This window comes from Heterodontus francisci, chromosome 14 (assembly GCF_036365525.1).
Source record: "Heterodontus francisci isolate sHetFra1 chromosome 14, sHetFra1.hap1, whole genome shotgun sequence".
NCBI classification, from domain to species: domain Eukaryota; kingdom Metazoa; phylum Chordata; class Chondrichthyes; order Heterodontiformes; family Heterodontidae; genus Heterodontus; species Heterodontus francisci.
The window spans coordinates 40960222-40979209 of record NC_090384.1 but is presented as its reverse complement, the minus strand read 5'-3'; the positions used below and the strand labels follow the sequence as shown (position 1 = coordinate 40979209).

General features: G+C 44.0%; 1 protein-coding gene across 2 annotated transcripts in view; it reads left to right on the top strand.

Moving 5' to 3' along the window:
* Positions 1-18988, top strand: part of LOC137377283 (kielin/chordin-like protein) — a 455612-nt gene that overhangs the window by 122449 nt on the left and 314175 nt on the right. For both annotated transcript variants that reach the window (XM_068046829.1, XM_068046830.1), the window contains exon 5: positions 14936-15055. In XM_068046829.1, the coding sequence (XP_067902930.1) occupies positions 14936-15055 (120 nt within the window). The remainder of the gene's footprint in view (positions 1-14935; positions 15056-18988) is intronic.

Genomic DNA, 18988 nt, shown 5'->3' with positions numbered 1-18988 from the left:
GGGTGCAGCTGTCTTCTTCTCTGATGACCGCTGGAGGACCTGAAACCTGAGTGAATGTGGCCGATGGAAGGTAGTAGATGCACTCAGTCTCTAGGGCCTCTTACCAACAGCAGCTCCCCACCCCGCTTTACGTACAGAAGTGCCAGCTCTGAGATGGCACTCTGGCAGTATGCCCCCACAGTTCAAGCAAATTTTCCCCTTCTCCCGACTCGCAATGCCAATGCCCGTACTGTTCCACCCTCCCTGCCAAGGCACACTCCATCTGGAGCCAGAACTGACCTCCCGCTAGCTCACCACCTCCCTATGCCTGGCAAGACAATTAATTCCCGTGGTTCCCGTGCACTTGTGGAAAAATCTGAACACTCTGGTAAAATTGAAGTGCATGGGCTTCCTGCCATATTGAGCTCAAGGTTCTCTTGCCATGCCCGCCGCCCCTCCAAAGACCAAATATCCGGTTGTGGCGTGACGATGTTGAGCCTCCGTCCCAATATTTCGACTCCTCCCACCTCCCAGCCTGACACCAATGGGCTGAGAAAATTCAGCCCTGTGTGTGTGGGTTCACTTTGGTTTCCTGCTGGCCTAGCATCTGTATGTCAGTTCTACCAAGTTCTAGGACATTCTGACCTGCCTGAGAGTTTCACATTTTTCTTCCCTTTCCTCGCTCCTGCTGAAGGTGCTACCTTTCTTTGGAATACAGATCCATGGGTGTCAGTACCCAGCCATTTTTCATCCATGAGCCTAGAATTGAATGCTAATAGGCTATTTGCCCGAGGGAAAGTCACAGCTGAGTCCATTCCTGTCCTTGTATGAAATTCCTACATATACCGAACACTTTATAGTGGGAGTCACCACTCCCTGAACTCCAAGGTGATAAATGGCAAAGTACGAGAGAATTGTCAACACCCATTCAAACCATTAGGGGAGAAGAATAAAATAGGGAAACAAAAATACATTTTCTTTTTCTTTGGCACAAGCAATATCCCTGTTTAGGAAGAGAAGGGAATTAGTAAATTCTCAAGAGAAACAATAGTAAACTGCAACCTGACCTATTGTCAGTCACAGGTCCATGAACTCTACTGGAATGGCTCAGATCAAATACACAGAGCTTCTCGGGATGACTAATTGTTTGGCCTAGGCTTGATAACTGCATTCTTAGTGATCTTTCTGACTCCTGTGACTGCTGTCCCTCAACAGACCACATCATTCGCACCAAAAGTCTGCCTGTGCGGGTATATTTTTACATGTTGGCTTATGTTCAGCTCAGTACAGTCTGAGTTCAGCTCCATATCCTGTTGAGAAGCATTTGGAAATTTGTTACAAATGTTTTCGTTTTTTTTTTCCTCCCATGGATATCGACTCTTGCTGGGGAATGGTTTCACAGATACCTCAGAAAAAATAGCCATTCTTCAGCAGTGAAATGAATGACGATAGGCCATATGACCAAGGTAGGGGCCATCACAGTCTTGTTACCCAGTGTCCACAGGTACTATCTTTCCAGCTGGTTCGCTGGACAGTCAGCAGCAAGATGGGCTAGTTGCCCATCTGTCTAACCCAGGTAAAAGACCAAATGTAAAATGCATCCCCTTTTATTTCTGAGTCAACATCTGATGACAAAGAGACATTTCATAATAATGACTCACAATGTCACTGTGAGATCAGTCAGGTGTGATAGCTGCCAGTAGGAAATGTGGCTCACAGACTCCTGAGGCCTTAGTTCCAGTCTGTTTAACAAAATTGCTTATGTTGGGGAGAGTACCTGCAAATCCCACATTACTGGCCCCTGTATGTGTTTAGGTGCAGGACCCATGAACATTCCTGCTGTCCATGTGTAGGGACATAAGTGGGTCATGGGATCCTCTTATAGGCTGCTTACCCTTACACTGATGTGGAACTCAGGGACATTAGGCGCAGGAGTAGGCCATTCAAACCCTCCAACCTGTTTGCCATTCAATTAGCACATGGTGGGTCTCGAGCTTTCCTCTGTTTACCTGCCTTTGCTCCAAATTCCCTGATACCCTTGCCTAACGATCTGTCCAATTGTCCCAGCATCTGTAGTCTTTTTTTGGCGGGGGGGGGGGGGGGTTCCAGATTTTTACAACATTTGCGTGAAAAAATCCTTCCTAATTTCGCTTCTGAATGGCCGAGCTTTAATTTTAGGGTTGTATCTCCTTGTTCTTGATTGCCGCATCAGAGGAAATAGTTTCTCAGTATCTACCTATATCGAATTCTTTTAACATTTTAAACACCTCGATCAGACCACCCCTCAAATCGTTCTTTTTATTTCCAAAATATACTTTATTCATAAAAATCTGTAAAAAATACATTACAATGCCCCTCAAATCTTCTATACTCAAGGGAATATAAGCCACATTTATAAAACCTCATAAGCCTCGGTATTATTCTGGTGAATCTATGCTACATCCCCTTTAAGGCAATATACCCTTTCTGAAGTGTGGTGCCCAGAACTGATCACAGTACTTGGATAAGGTCTGACCTGAGGTACTGTACAACTAACTTTCTCCCCTTTGTATTCCAACCCCCATGGGACAAAGGCTAATATCTCATTAGTCATTTTGATTGTTATTTGTACCTGTTCTCTAGTTTTCAGGTTGGTCCTTTAAGAAAAGGAGTGACCAGCATAGACGCACTTCACTGTTTTCTTTGTTCCCAAGGCAGCCTGTGCAGTCCAAACCACACAATGGCCTGGATTCTCCAGTCAGCAGCAAAATCAAACAGCTCTAGCCATTTGTTACACTTACACCACTTTCTGTGGTCTCTTGCACTGCAGCTTCCTGTGATTAGACATCCAAAACAGGTGATCTCGAATTTGTGTGAACAGAGCAAGCAACTGTGTATTCTCCGAACCAATCAGATTGAAGAATTCATCCTGTAGCATACAGGTCTAGATATTAACAGGAGTGGGTTATGTAGACATGAATGGAGTTTCAGATGAGAATCCTGGTTTCTCTGCAGGTTGTGGAGTTTGAACTCCAAAGTGTGTGCTTTCTGGCCTGAACAGATTCCCTGCCCAGTATTCAGCCTGATTGACAGGTAGGGAGCACTCTAGAAGAGGCTGCAGGATCAGGTTAGTCCAATTCGTGACCCCAGGAGAGGTGGGGGGAGGGGATGTTGCAATTCTCAGCAGTGGTCTGCACGGAATGTCCTCAAGGTCCTATGGGAAAAGGAGATGGTGGATCCTGTCAGATGGTTCCCCGAGCAGACTGCCAGAGTCATTTGGCGGAATGCTTCATCACCAGAACTTTCAAACAAGCACCAAGATGTAGCTTGGCTGGTGGTGAGAAGAGCCCTCCCCGTCAGATCCTTCCTGCACGCCCGAAGTCTCACCCCCTCTGCACAATGCCCTCGAGGTGGCTGTGGTGGGGAAGAGATGGTTGCCCACCTCCTTCTGGAATATGTCTTTGCAAAGCAGGTGTGGAAAGAGATGCAGTGGTTTTTGTTGAGGTTCATCCCAAGCAGCTCTGTAACACAGGAGTCTGTGCTCTACGGGCTGTTCCCAGGGACGCACACCGAGATAAACATCAACTGCTGCTGGAGGACTATGAATTCGGTGAAAGATGCCCTTTGGTCTGCCTGAAACTTGCTGGTCTTCTAACGCAAAGAGTTGTTCACGACCGAATGTTGCAGACTGGCACATTCCAAGGTCCAGGACTACGTGCTGAGGTTCACACTAAAGCTTGGGGCAGCCGCAGCAAAGGACCAATGGGGAAAGACCACTGTGTAAGGTCCCCCCACCAAGCTGAACTGAGGGGCTGGATCCATGGGAAACCCCTCAAACTGTATCGGGAAAATTTTCGTGTGCTATAAAATGTATATGGCATGAAAAATGAAATGGAAGGGTTGTGAGGCAACTCACTCCTGCATTGAAGGAAACTGACCTCCTTTGCACTGTTTGTATTTTTTGACTTGGTGCTGTTTGGAACTGTTTGGTAATGTATTTTTTACAGATTTTTATGAATAAAGTATATTTTGGAAATAAAAAAAATTTCTAGGAGGGTTGCTCTGATCCCCAATCCCAGATCGGGAGTCTAATTCCTGACCCTGAGTGAGGGGGTCTTTGTATGGTGGGGAGCTTAGGGGACCAGGGCCAACAAGCAGTGCTCTGAAGACACTTAAACGTGAACGTAAGAAACAGGAGCAGCAGTCATTTGGCCCTTTGAGCCCACTTCACCATTCAACAAAATCACGGCTGATCTTCTATCTCAAATCCACATTCCTGTACTAGCCCGATCTTCCTTGGCATCCAAAAAGCTATCGACCTCTGTTTTGAACATACTCAACGACTGAGCATCCACTACTCTCTGGGTTAAAGAATTCCAAAGATTCACCCTTTGAGTGAAGAAATTTCTCCTTGTCTCAGTCCTAAATGGTTGACCCCTTATTCTGAGACTGTGACCCTGTGTCTTAGATTCTCTAGCCAGGAGAAATATTTTCTCAGCATCTCCGAGGATTTTATATGTTTTAGGTAGATCACCTCTCATTCTTCTAAACTCCAGGGAATATAGGCCTAGTCTACTCGATCTATTCTCATTGAACAATCCCCTCATCCCAGGAACAAAGATATGGAACCTTTTTCACACTCCTTCAAGGGCAAGCGTGTCCTTCCTTAGGTAAGGAGACCAAAACTACACACAGTACTCCAGGTGTGGCCTCATCAATACTCTGCATAATTGTAGTAAGAGTTCTTTACTCTTATACACCAGCCCATTTGTAACAAATGCGAACATACCATTTGTCTTCCTAATTGCTTGCTGTACGTGCATGTTAACTTATTATATGATTCATGTACAAGGACACTCGGGTCCCCATAAATGCAAACATTTCCCAGTCTCTCACCATTCAAAAAATATTCTGCCTTTTTATTTTTCCTACCAAAGTAGATAACTTCACATTTTGCCACATTATATTCTATCTGCCATGTTCTTGTCCACCCACTTAAACTGTCTATAGCTGTCTGCAGCCTCTTTGCATCCTCCTTACTGCTTACTTTCCCACCTAACTTTGTATCATCAGCAAACTTGGATATATTACACTCAATCCCCTCATCTAAGTCATTAATATAGATCGTAAATAGCTGAGGTTTAAGTACTGATCCTTGTAGTATCCAGATAATTACAGCCTGCCAACCTGAAAATGGCACGTTTATTCCTACTGTCTGTTTACTGTCCTTTAACCAATCCTCAATCCATGCTAATATATTGCCCCCAATCCCACGAGTCCTAATTTTAGTTTTAATTTTATGTAATAACTTCATGTGTGGCACCTTATCGAATGCTTTTTGAAAATCTAAATATAATAAATCCACCAGTTCCCCTTATCCGTCTTACTAGTTGCATCCTCAAAAAACAGATTTGTAACTCACCTTGAAGATGTTCTTATCTCATTTTAGCAGCCAGGTTTCCTGAAGCCTGGGAAACCCAGCCGCCCAGTGTAAAACCTGCAAAGTGGGTCAAATCAAAGGCTGCCTGCCACATTAAAACATTTAAATTGCCAACCAGCCCTCTGGGAGTGGGTTGGCTGCTTGCTCTTGTCCTGTCTCTGTAAAACACAGAAGTGGGTGAGTTGAGGTTGGGGTTCAGATTTTTAAAATTTTCATTTGACATCCTCCCCCTCCCCCCCAAACCCTGGACCTGTGCCCAACCCACCTGTTGTGTGCTAAAATTCCCCTCACAGCGTCTGAACCAAGAAGAATAGTTTAGAATAGTTAATTCGATGCTAAATCATGTACAGAAAGTGAAATAAGGGGGGGGTAGGGGGGGAATGAAAAATGGGATGAAGTGAACAAGAGGTAAAATCGAAAGAAAATTGTGTAAAATATAATTTTTAACAATCTCCAATAATCATTGAAATCTGAAGGAATGAGACTCCACGGGCTGAATTTTACTCGGCGAGCTTCAAAGATGGCGGCCTGCAACGCACGGGTTTCACTCCACGTGGCCGCCGTGATATTCAGTGCGGGTGGACCGTCCCCATCAGGACGTGGAGGTGGTGGCCGCTCCATTCCCGGCAAAGGCGTCTGGCGCCACTGCGCAGTGCTGGCGCCATTTTTAAAGGGCTTAGAGCCCTAAATGGCAATTTAAATTTTTAAAGAAGCATTGGATTTAAAAGCATTAAAAATAATTTTTTTAATCTTTCCAGCCCATCTGCCACCGCCCCCCCAATAGCCTTACATGTCACTCCTGCCCTCTCCCCCCCCACAAAAAATTTAAATATTTACCTTTCAGTACTTGACCTTCCCCCTCCCCCCCCCCCCCCCCCCCCGCCACGAAGTTCAGTAATTTTTACCTTTACCCCTTCCCATCACCCCCTCGACCAATCAGGTAAGTTTGACCCTGCTCTCCCCCCCCCCACACTGAAATACTTACCTCCTCCCCCCACCCATCAGTGTCCCACATCAGATCTCTGGTTGGTGATCCGAAGGCACGGGAGTGCCAGCCACTGACCGTAATATTGGACTGGAATGCCCGTTGGGATGAGGTAAGTAATTATTCTTTAATTTTAATGTTTTTAAATATTCAAATGGATGCCCCGTCGCCAAGCGGCAGGCGGGCCGCCATGAGGCCTCGCCGCTGCCGATAATATGGGGCGGGGCCTTCCTGGCATCGAGGCCCCTGGTGGGCCTTTTTCAGAGGCATTTTCCGGGCTCCCTATCATGACCCCCAACGTTGGGGGCTGGTAAAATCCAGCCCCACGTTCATAAAAGTTAATTTTCAGTGCCAAAGAGGTTGTTCGGCAGTAATTAAGACTTATCATAATGTTAAACATTTGTTTACACTTGAATAGATTTAAAATTTTCTGGTGTGTTTAGTGGACATGTTATCTGATAAGTATCCCAATTTCTTACCCTTTCATGCATTTGAATGCCGAGTCTCTCGTAAGAAATAGTCAGAATGAAGCTTCTGGAAGAACCGGACAACTTGGATGGCAACTTCCTGATTTCCTCATTTAACTGCACATGTGTGGTCGCCAGAAGTTGCTCTCTGATTTACTCTTTACTAGCGCTGATAGCTTCACCATTATTTTTACTGCAAAATCCAGGCCAATGTGTTTTATAACTTGATCCAGCAGTATTGAAGATAACCGTTAAATGATTTGCTCTCCTGACCTGGCATGGCAGAATTCCCCATCAAAATATGGAGTAATTTGTTCATGTTTAACAATGCTAATTGATGAAGCTTGTCACTGAGAGTGGTACAGTGTGTTCAAGGAAAGGATCTAGGGGTTACAATGGACTAATCGATGAAAATGAAGCACAATATTTAGTTGTCATGAAAAATGATGGCAAAATAATAAATTGCTTTAGCTGAGGGACAGACTAGAAATCTAATGAAGTTACACTGCTCCTATGTAAGGGACTGGTATATGGTGGACGATTCAAATATCAGGGAAAACAAATATGAGGAAGTTAAGAGCGGGAGGAAAAGTTAGGCAGAATATTTCTGCCCAGCAGATTAGTGTTGTGAAATGCATTGCCAGGGAAGGCCACTGAAACAGGCAGTATAGATGGGTTCAACAGATGAGCAGACACATCTGGAATAAGAAAGAATTTTGGAAAGCAAATAGGTAAGTAGGTAGGGCTGACAATAATCAAAAGGTTGTATGTTTGTTGGGCCAAATGTTTTGGTCCTATTAATAAAATGTTTATCTTGTAGCTTTTCATCTCTCTCACTCATGAACAACCCCTTTGACATCTAGCAGTTTTGTTTCCGGGAGTCTCAAGAATACACTCTGGGACTGGTGCGAACTCTTGCCACAAAACAATTCCACTGCTGGTTGAAATGACATATTAATTGGGCCTCTGTGTGTACAACTCATTAACCTCCTTACTCTGCCCAGTGCCTGCTCCTCTCAGCAGACAGAGTGAAAGATGGCTGCTGGAACTGAACAAGCTTTTGGCACCATCTCTGGAATATTTTTCACTGACCTGATCAGATGTTCATACAATTGGGTAACTAAGGAATAATATGTAACAATGGGCAGAGGGATTGTTGTTGGTGAATCAGTGAATCTTAAGATCAGGTCCAGTATTGGCAGATTGGGAGTGAAGCAACCTTTACTCTGCCCCCAAGGATGTGCCTCAGCCCCAACTTTAGAACATCCTCACCTACTGCACCAGTTTAACAATTTTCCACTGTGGGGATCTCATAGCTGTTATCACCACTTCCCAGGGTCTACTGCCACTTTTCACATGACAATCCAAGGAAGTAGCAGTAGCGCAGGCAGACGGCAGGAAAATCTACTGTGGGCTTAGATCCTGCATCCTCCCCACCAGCCTACCATTGACCATTTGCATGTGGTGGGTGGGAAGGGGGTGTGTACGAGCTGGAGTCCTGGGAGGAGGGAGATTGAAGTGGGGACACTGAGACAACAATAGGCCTCAAAATGGAATTATTTTCTACCTTGTCGACCTTTGCCCTGCTGAAATTCAGGCTGGATAATCCAGCCCATAATATATTATCAGAGCTACTGATTTATGGTGATTAAAAATTATGTTATTGTTACAAAGTGATATGGAGGTGCTGTGATCATCTGCATATATTTATGGGAATTGTTCACCCTTGACCTTGTTTACTTTGATGCATTGTAATTCATGTGGTTTGGTGATGTTAGGAGGGTAGTCTAGGGTCTTGCAGGGAGTGGGTGGTGAACGGGTTGCCTCTCCCAACTCCATGCACATCTGTCCCGGAACTCCCCGTTTGAATCCCTGCAATCAGGTTTCTGCCCCTGTCGCAGGACTGAAACAGCTCTTGTCAAAGTCACAAATGACATCCTATACGACTGTGACAAAGGTAAACTATCCTTTATCCTTCTCGACCTGTCTGTAGCCTTTGGCATGGTTGATCAAACCATCCTCCTCCAAAGCCTCTCCACCGTCGTCCAGCTAGGTGGGACTGCTCTCACCTGGTTCCATTCTTATCTATCTATTAATAGAATCTCCACCCTGACCCTGTCCCCTTATCTCAATGGCCTGGTAGAAGTGGGCAGATGCTAAGTCGCTGCAAAACCATTCTGGAAACTGTAATGCAAGTCCTGGGTCAGGGACCTTACCAAGTTTGCGGCCATTCTGGCTGATTCTCTTATGGTGAGGATCTGACGAATGGCCCCATGGTTACGGTGCTGGTGCATTTTCCAGCAGTCCACCACCTCCAGGCCCCAGTAAAGAAGGTTTCTTTTTTAACTTATCTTAGAGGGCCTCTCTGGCTTCCTGTCAGCTTCAACTGGTGGAGCAGCAGAAGTGGGTTGAAATTTAATTGGGATCCCATGTATGCCATGGCCCTCGATTTGCATTTATTAATGAGGCCTTTTGCCACTGAAACCCATGGCGTTAAAATCACATATCAGTGGGAATGGAGTGGAAATTGGAGCTGCTCTGTTTTGTCTGCTGGCTCCCTACTATCCCCCAATTGCTGGTGCAGAGTTAAAATTTTCCCTTTAATGATTGAACGTATCACTGTGTACTTTTATTATATTTCCTAACATCCAGGAGGCAAATAAATATACTTAAAGCAACCAAGTGCCAGTCACCAGCTCAATGGTAGGAAACTGGCTTTCAAGCTATCTTTAGAAATTCTTGGTGGAGAAGGCTGGGGAATCGATGAAGGCTCTCAGTCTCTATTCTTCTCTGGCTCTCTCCCTGCAGGCAACTAGGCTCCTCACAAAATATTGCCAAGCCCCAATCCTCTCAACTTTACCAGATTGCAGACTCCCTGATAGTATCAGACCCTAACCTGCTTGGCGTAGGCCAGCTGCTCAGAGCACCCATTTTGAAGGGACATTATTCCAGAAAGGCAGGCACCCAGTGTTAAAACAGGAAAATGATGCAGGAGATCTTAGGACACCATCTGTGCACTGTTTCCATTTGATTTAAGTGCGTCCTATGCTCATCCTTTTGACTGCCAGAAATGTGCATTTTATGTGAGAGGATGGAGGCCCAGCATAACTGGTCTCCACCTCTTTTCCTTTCCCGTAATGCTGCTGAACTAATGCACATCAGGCATTGATGACAGGAAAATCGGCCCGATAGGGAGTGAAGAACAGAGTGAGCAGAGGGCAGGTCCAGTAACAAACAGAACAGACATAGGACACAGCGAGACCATAAATGAGAGACAGCGATGGAGAGGGAGAGATCAATTTTTTTTCTAATTTTCATGACAGTATTGACATTGTGGACAGGGATGGGCTATAAATTGGACGGGGAATTTGTTGCTGCAGTAATGGCCTGAAATCTCAGGGCAGTTGCAGGGACAACAGGCAAAATCTCTGACATTTGTGGGAAAGAGTCAGCAGTGTGTTTTAAAGTGCCTATTTTCTGCCTCTCAGTCCAACTAACATTAAAAGACTATTCCAGCTGGTTACCGTAGCAGTTGGCCACACATGAGACAAATGCTCAGGTCACTGGAACTGTTCAAAATTAGATTTTGAATGACACGGCTAATAAGCAGAGTACATGCTGTTGCTATGAGCAGTTGTTGGAGTAAGCAGCTGGAAACCTCCTTCACTTTTGGGCATGTTTAAAAAAGGCAGAAGACTGACACGTTGAAATGAATCGCTAATTAAAATTAATGTGTAGGCGAGTAGAGAAACTGGCATGGAAAGCTGCACACTGAGGCAAACATCACAGGATTGCTCTTGAACCTGCCCACTCTCAGTCCTGGTATGCTTATTTCAGTTCCCAATGTCCTGACTCACACCTGCCTGATCTTAGTGCCCTGTGCGCAAACCAACATATTCAATGTTTTCAGCCAATTTCTCTTAAAGTTAAGCGAGAAATAGTGGGGTATTAAAAAGAAACATATTTACACAGTTCTTCTTTCTCTGTTAAATTAATCATAACGTTTTCTAAATTTTTTTTCTCTTCCAGTCCTATACACTTTGGGCCGAATTTTGTTGGCATGCCAGGGGTTCCCCATCCTAGGCTGGAAAACTGGGGGCACCCCGCCTCAGCCATTTGGGGGACCCCCAGCTGTATGTTTCGATGCTCAGGCAACTAACTGCCTGGCATCAGGGCTTCTGTCCCTTTAATAGCCCGCTTCCAAGAGCTGCCGGCCGCTCGGAGGTCCAACTGATCTTCAGTCTCAGCAGGACCAGTGGCCATTGCTGGGACTGAACCTGACCCAGAGCAGCATCAAAGCCATTAGGGTTGGGCTCGCTGGAGCCTGCCTGGCTGGGGTGGTTGGTAAGGGCATGGGGGCGTGTTGCTGCAGAGGCAGCCATTGCTGATGGGGGAGCCCTTTGTTGGCCAAAAAGTGTCCTATCAGGAGTGCAGCCCCCCCCCCCACCTGACACTGGTAAAATTCCAGTGGCGGCAGGAAGGGCCCCTTAAGGACCTCAATTGATCTCTGGGCGAGAAGGCTGTCTGCCACCTTCCCTGCTGCTGGCAAAATGCCATGGTGGCGGGAAGGCCATCCCCGCCCTCCTTCTCAATGTTTTACTCTCCCCTTCCCACCTCCCTGGCCTCCCAGTCCACTCCTGCAATCTCCATTAAATTCCAATGCAGGGTGGCACAAAGCAGTAACATCAACAATCATTAGGTTAGATCATGTGTGCTTCTCAAATTACCCTTACATCTGTCCTCTTGGATGGAGGTAAAAGATCCCATGACATCATTCAAATAAGAGCAGGGGAGTTCTCCTCAGTCTCCTGGCCAACAATTATCCCTCAATCAGCATCACTAAAACAAATCATTTGGTCATTATTATATTGTTGTTTGTGGGAGCTTGCTGGGTGCAAATTGTTTGTTGCATTTCCTACATCACAACAGTGACTACAATTTAAAAGTGCTTCATTGGCTGTAAAGCACTTTGGGACATCCTGAAGTCATGAAAGTCATGATATACTTGCAAGTCTTTCCTTTAAGCTGGCCACTTCAAAATTATTAATACACATTTCTTGGCCTCAAATCTTCATGGATCCAGGCCACCTTCCATGGCCCCACTTCTGCAGTTTGTTGACTTGGGGCATCTGCTCTCACCAGGTGAACTAGCTCTATAACCTGCTTGTCTTCTGAGAGGCCAGAGTTATAAGAACTCCTGCTAGTGCAAATGCCCACCCAACTCCCATCCCCTCCTGTTTAAATGGCCTTGTTTGGGATGAGCAGGTGTTTTACTCACAACAGGCTATTCAGCAACTCCATCGTAAGGACAGATTGGGTATTGTGACAAAAGGTTTTATTTTTGTACTATAATCTTGGACTTCTATGTGTTTCAAAAAAAAACTGAAAAAAGGATGTTGGTCAGTGCACCTGCAAAAATAATTGGAATTCCAGCAATGTTTCGAAAGGAAGTTCAGAACAAAGAGTTGAAGTTGTGGGTGTTTTGAAAGGAAGTTAAACTTGTAAAAGGACAGGAAGGTCAGCAATTTCAAGGAAACCACAGGGGTATGACCTTTGTTCAGAGCAGCTTGAGTGACGAGGGGGAGGCACTGTGTCTGTGACCATGTTCAGGAAGGTTCTTTTTTCACCTTGAACCCTGTGAATTGGACAAAGAGCAGGCATTTGAAATCTTTGCTTGACCTGCCTGGAGCCAGAGAGACAAGACTTTCTGTAAAGGAGACTTGCATCTCTTGAAAAGGAATCCTCCATTTGAAAGGTAGCAGATTCCTGTTGCCTCCAGTCTCTGAAGAATTTCTGCATCCAGTGAGATTCCTACTGCCTCCTGTGTTCGAAGAAAATCCTGAAATCTCAAGAATTTTTCTACTGCTGGACTGCTGCTTGAAAACCCAAGCAGACCTGTTGCTACACCCCTGATGGACGTGTCTGACGCCTGCTGCAGTTAAATTGCTATGACCATCTACCCATCACAGACTGTTCATCGACCTCACCTGGAAAGACTTCGAGTGGCATCTGACTATTTGACTCTGGGACACCTCACCGTACCAAAAACATCCTACCAGAATGTGAACCTCCATTATTTTTATCATTTCTTCTCTTCCTAAGAAACAGTTGTAATGTAAAACACCCTTTTGAAACTGGTTTGAATGTGTGTGCATGAGAGTTAAGGGATTAAGGAGTTTTCTCATATATGTAGATTTATCTCGTTAGCAGTTAAGACCTATTATTTCTTTTCGAATAAATAGTCAATGTTGTTGTTGTTTAAGGAAACCTGGTTCAGTGTGTTTTATTCTGGGGGAAAAATGCAGTGTTTAATTTGGCTAGTCTTCGGTCGGTAGGAAACTTTATTTGATATGCTAAGACCTGTGGAGTAGTGGGACTAAATTAACAGTACATTACTCCCGCCTTGGTCATAACAGTATATCCAGCCTAATTTGTAGGCCTTTTGGCACATTCTTGCCCGAGACTTTTAATATATTTTCAAAGCAGCTTGAAGTATGATCTGTACAGATTTACTGATGGAAATGAATTGCCCTGAAGTTCACTGTGGGACACAAGTCTCAAAGTAAGAAACGAGTTTGTCTGATCTTCCTCTCGCTGCTGTTTTAACTGAGGAATCAGTCTGTTTAAAAATAAATGGTTTGTAGAAAAAAAATTCAAAGGTTTTGGGTCTTTTTATGGAAAGAAAAGCTTGCATGTATGTAGGATTTATCTCAACCTCAGGACATGCCGAAGTGTGATCGCTGTTGTAATGTAGGAAATGCAGCAGCTAATTTTGTACACAGCAAGCTCCCACAAACAGCAATTTGACAACGGTGATGTTAATTAAGGGATAAATATTGGACAGGACGCAGGGGATAACTCCCCTGCTCTTCTTCAAAATAGTGCCATGTTATATTTTCATGTCCACCTGAGGGGGCAGACGGAGTATTGGTTTAGCGCCTCATAAAATAGGGCAGTACTTTTACCCTTCTGGAGGGTGAGGGCCTTATACCCCCATCCAAACCAAGTACGGTGTTGCAGATTGTGGCCCCCAATAGATCCTCATGATCATCCCCTAATTGCATGGATGGGTGGGACATCTCCCACTAAATCCAGAAAGTCCTCTGGGGCCATCAGTGGAGGTTCCCACAGAGTGTGTCCCTGCATGTACATTAGGTTGTGTTTACCAACTTTAGACTCTCTTCTGTATAGCATGCATTTCTTTTTTGTCACATTTACTTCCTCTAATGTCATGGGAAGCCATATGCTTTGCTGCAGGTGTCTGTGGACACCCATCCAAGATTGGTCAATGTGCTGATCTTAGATACTGCAGCAGGGTTAACAGCCATTCTCAGCACTACCTGGCTGTGCTACCTTTTCACTGGCACAGTGGGCCTATTCTGCCTAAGTCATATGTAGTAATTTCTAAGCTGTCTCCATCAAAACCACTGCAATAATGTTTTGAATCCATGTTGTTAATGTAAATTGGACCCAGCGTTGGCTCAACCCTTATTGCTTGGGCACCCCTCTCAGTGCTTCCTCTGGCCTCACAGTAGCGACTCAAAAATTAACATCGCTGCTCGGGTTTTTATGTGATCTTGCTACAGAATAAAGCATTTGGGAGTGGAACTACCTCAGTGAGTAAATAAAAATTGAACTCCTACACTTGAAAACATTGGTTTCAAATAGTTTAATGATCTTAATATTATTTGCAATTCCAAATGATTTTCTCCCATAGAATTGTCAATCTTTAGGCTGAGATGGGTTTGTTGAGTGTGGACACTATTTAAATGGTATTTAATGCTCTATTCGTTCTCTGATGTTTCTGTTCAGTGCTTTACGCCTGGCAGAGAGGGCAGTTGGACTTAGTAGAAAGGATGAGAGAGGGGCCTGGGATGGCTTCATTTTATGCCCTCACTGATTCTCTCTTTCTTTCCTTGTCCTCACTTCCATTTTTTTTTCAGTACTAACACCCACCTCCCATTTCTTCTCTCCCATTTGCACATTTCCTGTATATAGTATCACCCTCCTCCTGTTCCTTTGCTCGTTGCCGAGTACTTTCAGACACAGTGACACTCGGCTGTAAAAATTTCCATTGTTTTGCAGGAAACCCGCCCTCGTGCCTGAACATGCACTGTGACCAGAGCTGTGCTCTGATCGGAGGGATGCCTGTTTGCAGCTGCTATGGGGGTTACTCTCTGGGGAAGGACGGAAAGACCTGCTATGGTAAGATTGATTGACACTTATCAACATTGGGTAACAATCAATGTGAGCTGAGTCTTGTGGGATAAACAGTATTCAGGGGGCATGGCTAGCTTGATGACTCTGATGTTGATCCAGTGAGTATCAGAGCTACACAGACCAGGAATATCAAAGGTTCAATACCCAGTCTGGTCTGAGTTGGTAACATAAACAAAACTGTGCATTTCAAATTTTGCATTGCTTGTTTATTATGTTCTGACTGAGTGGCTGAATCTCTTTGATTCATGTGTACCTGAGCGAAAACACAAAGAACAGATCAGTAAAAGTATGTAGGAACATTTTAAGGCAGATTATCTTATATCTGTAACTTTTGCTTTGCTGAGAAAATACCAGTTTTCTGAGTCCATTTGTTTTTTTTTTGGTGTAATCAACTCAATTAAATGATTAGGGAAAATAGAAGTTGCTTTTAGCACACTTGGCTGATGTCTGTGCTTCACTCAGGTGCAAAGAGAGATGGAGATGCCTTGAAAGAACAGAAAGTAACAAATGCTGAAGGACATTAGCTATCCTTAGAGATAGTGCTGGAAATTGCAAGTACCTAATCCTTTGGTATTGGTTAATTTCAACCAATGCAACAGTGATGATGCTAGAGCTGGCTTCAGCAGTCCAGAGAAATATGTAGTGAAGCACTGAGCACCATTGATTGTGCTAACAGAGGAGGGTGGATGGGAAGCAGGCAGATGTGGGTCACAGGCCTTGTGTGCTGAATGCACTTTTCAGTTTTTTAGGATGCAAATCTTTATGGGCTTGTTCCCAATGTATTTGATTGGAACCTGGGCTGCGTTAAGCAAACATTTCCCTTTGTATCTTCCTATGTTCCGACAAAAAAAAAATACGGGTTAGCTCTCAGCTCGAGTATTGTGTTCAATTTTGTGCACTGCACTTCAGGAAGAATGTCAAGGTCTTGATGAGAGTGCAGAAGAGATTTTCTGGAATAGAACCAGGGATGAGGGTCTTAAGTTATGTGGAGAGGCTGGGGTTATTCTTCTTACAGCAGAGAAGGCTAAAAGGAGATTTGATAGAGGTGTTCAAAATCAGGAGTGGTTTTGATAGAGTAAATAAGGTGAAACTGTTCCAGTGGCAGAAGGGTTGGTAACCAGACCACACAGATTTAAGATGATTGGCAAAACAAGGCGACATGAGGAAACATTGTTTTGCACAGCAAGTTGTTGTGATCTGGAATGCACTGTCTGAAAGCAGATTCATAGAGTCTGAGAGTCATTACGGCACAGAAGGAGGCCATTCGACCCATTGAGTCTATGCTGGCTCTCTGTAGAGCAATCCAGCCAGTCCCATTCCCCTGCTCTATCTCCATAGCCATGCAAGTTTATTTCCTTCAAGTGCCCATCCAATTTGATTGTCTCCGCTTCCACCACCTTCATAGATAGCAAGTTCCAGGTCACTTGCTGCATAAAAATGTTCTTCCTCACATACCCCATGTATCTCTTGTCCGAAACCTTAAATCTGTGTCTCTTGTACCATCAGTTAATGGAAACAGTTTTCCTTGTCTACCTTATCTAAACCTTCCATAATCTTGTACACCTCTATCAAATCTCCCCTCAATCTCCTTTGCTCCAAGGAGATCAACCACAGCATTTCCAAATTAACCTTGCAGCTAAAATCCCTCAACCCTAGAACCATTCTGGTAAATCTCCTCGGCACCTTCTCCAGGATCCTCACATCCTTCCTAAAGTGTGGTGACCAGAACTGGCTGCAAAGCTTAAGTTGGGGCCTAACCAGAGCTTTATAAAGGTGCAGCATAACTGCCCTGCTTTTGTACTCAAAATACCTCCGTTTATGATGCCCAAGATCCCATATGCTTTGCTAACTACTCTCTCAATATATCCTGTCACCTTCAAAGACCTATGCACTTGCACCCTTAGATCCATCTGTCCCTGCATACTCTTTAGAACTGCACCATTAAGTCTATATTGCATCACCCTACCTCTTCTGCCAAAATGCATCACCTCACACTTCTCTGTATTAAATTCCATTTCCCACTTGTCTGCCCATTCTGCTAGCCTATGTCCAGTTGTAGTCGATTTGTATAATCCTCACTGTTTGCCAATCCTCCAAGTTTGATATTATTGGCAAATTTTGAAATTATACTCTCTATTCCAATATCCAAGTCATTTATGTATTATGTATTAAAAAAAAGCATTGGTCCTAGCATTGATGTTTGGGGAACACCACTGTCTGTCATGCTGAACTCAGTTTTCAGTCCTTAAGCCAAATTTTTTAATCCAAGCTGACACTGACCCTCCAAATCCATGAGCTTCAATTTTGTTAACCAACTTTTTATGTGGTACTTTGTCAAACACTTCCTTAAAATCCATATAGACAACTCCCACTGCATTCGCTCCTTGAATCTTCACTGTTACTTGTTACGACCAAGTTGGGAAGAGTGCACTGGCTTTTCCAGTCCCACTTCACCGCAGGTCACAACATATATTTTTAAAATGTTTACCCAGTTACCGATTTGGTTAATCATATACTTTACTCTTTATCCCAGAATAAAATACACCAAGCACGATTCTTTAATAAGCAACAAAATTATCAGTTTATTATCAAACAAGACTTATCCAGTAACGTAGCAAAGCATTAACACACAGATTGAAATATGAAAGTTCCTTTTTTAAAATCCACCCCCCCCCCACATACACACCACACATACATACACACTGAAAAATAGACAGAATTTATCTCTGCAGCGATCTGTTACAAAAAAAAGACAAAAAAGAATACTTTGGCCAAATATTTGCTCATTCTTGAAGACAAAAAGAGAAGATATGGAAGGAAGTCAGTTGTTCCTTTTGGTCTGGTGTCTCAGTATACGGATACAGGTCACTGGGATCTTTTCTAAAGCAATTCTTTTCAGATGGCCTTGAGAATTAATCTGGCAGGTTTTTCCAGTTTCTCAGGAGAGATTTTAGCTCTCCCACACTGGATCTTTTCAGGGTTTCTTCAAAGAGTTTGAGAAAGAGATGAGCTGGGTGTTTTTTCTTTGGCAAGTTGATTTCCAACTGCTTTTCAAGCACTCCAACTGAACTGAAAAACAATATCCAAACCCCAAGCAGCAGTTCAGAACCTCCTGACCACTTAAATATCTTGGCATGTCACTTCTCAGTAAACATCTTCCCCAGGTCACCAAGGTTTCTGTTGTTTTTTGAGCCCAAGATTTCCAGCAAAGGTTGTTTCAAATGACGTCTCAATGTCCTTTCAATGAACTGACAACAACAAAACAAAGTCCAGCATTTAGAAAATCTTCAGCCTTCCAATGAGTCCATCTCCACAATTTAAATATGAGTCCTCTTTATCCCTATTACGACCCACTCCCCCTCACACTACTCACTTACCATGCTAGTGAACCTCCCTGTGAGGACATTGATCCCAGTCCTGTTGAGATATGACCCGGCTCTTTTGAATAGGTGCCTCGTGCACCAAAACTGGCCTCAATGCCCCAAGAATCAGAAGCCCTCCGTCCTGCACCATGCTTCAAGCCGCTCATTGAGCCTCCCTATCTTCCTATTTACATGCTGACAGAAGATTTTTGGATTCCCTTTCATGTTGACTGCCAATTAATTCTCATATTCTCTTTTTGCCAGTCTTATTTTCCTCTTCATTCCCCCTCTCAACTTATTGTATTCTCTCCTCTATCTCTCTCACTATTTGGAGTCCTATAGAATACCCCCAGTAGCGTGATCATATACTTTTTGCTTCTCAACTCTAACCAAATGGATTCTGTCCTTATCCACTCAAGGACTTCCTCTCTTTCCAATGCTACATTGTCTTCCCTAGTCAGTACTAGCACTCCACCTCCCTTTTATCCTTCTCTATCTTTTCTGAACACTTTTATATCTTTGAATATTATGTGTCCAGTCCTCACCATGTTTAAGC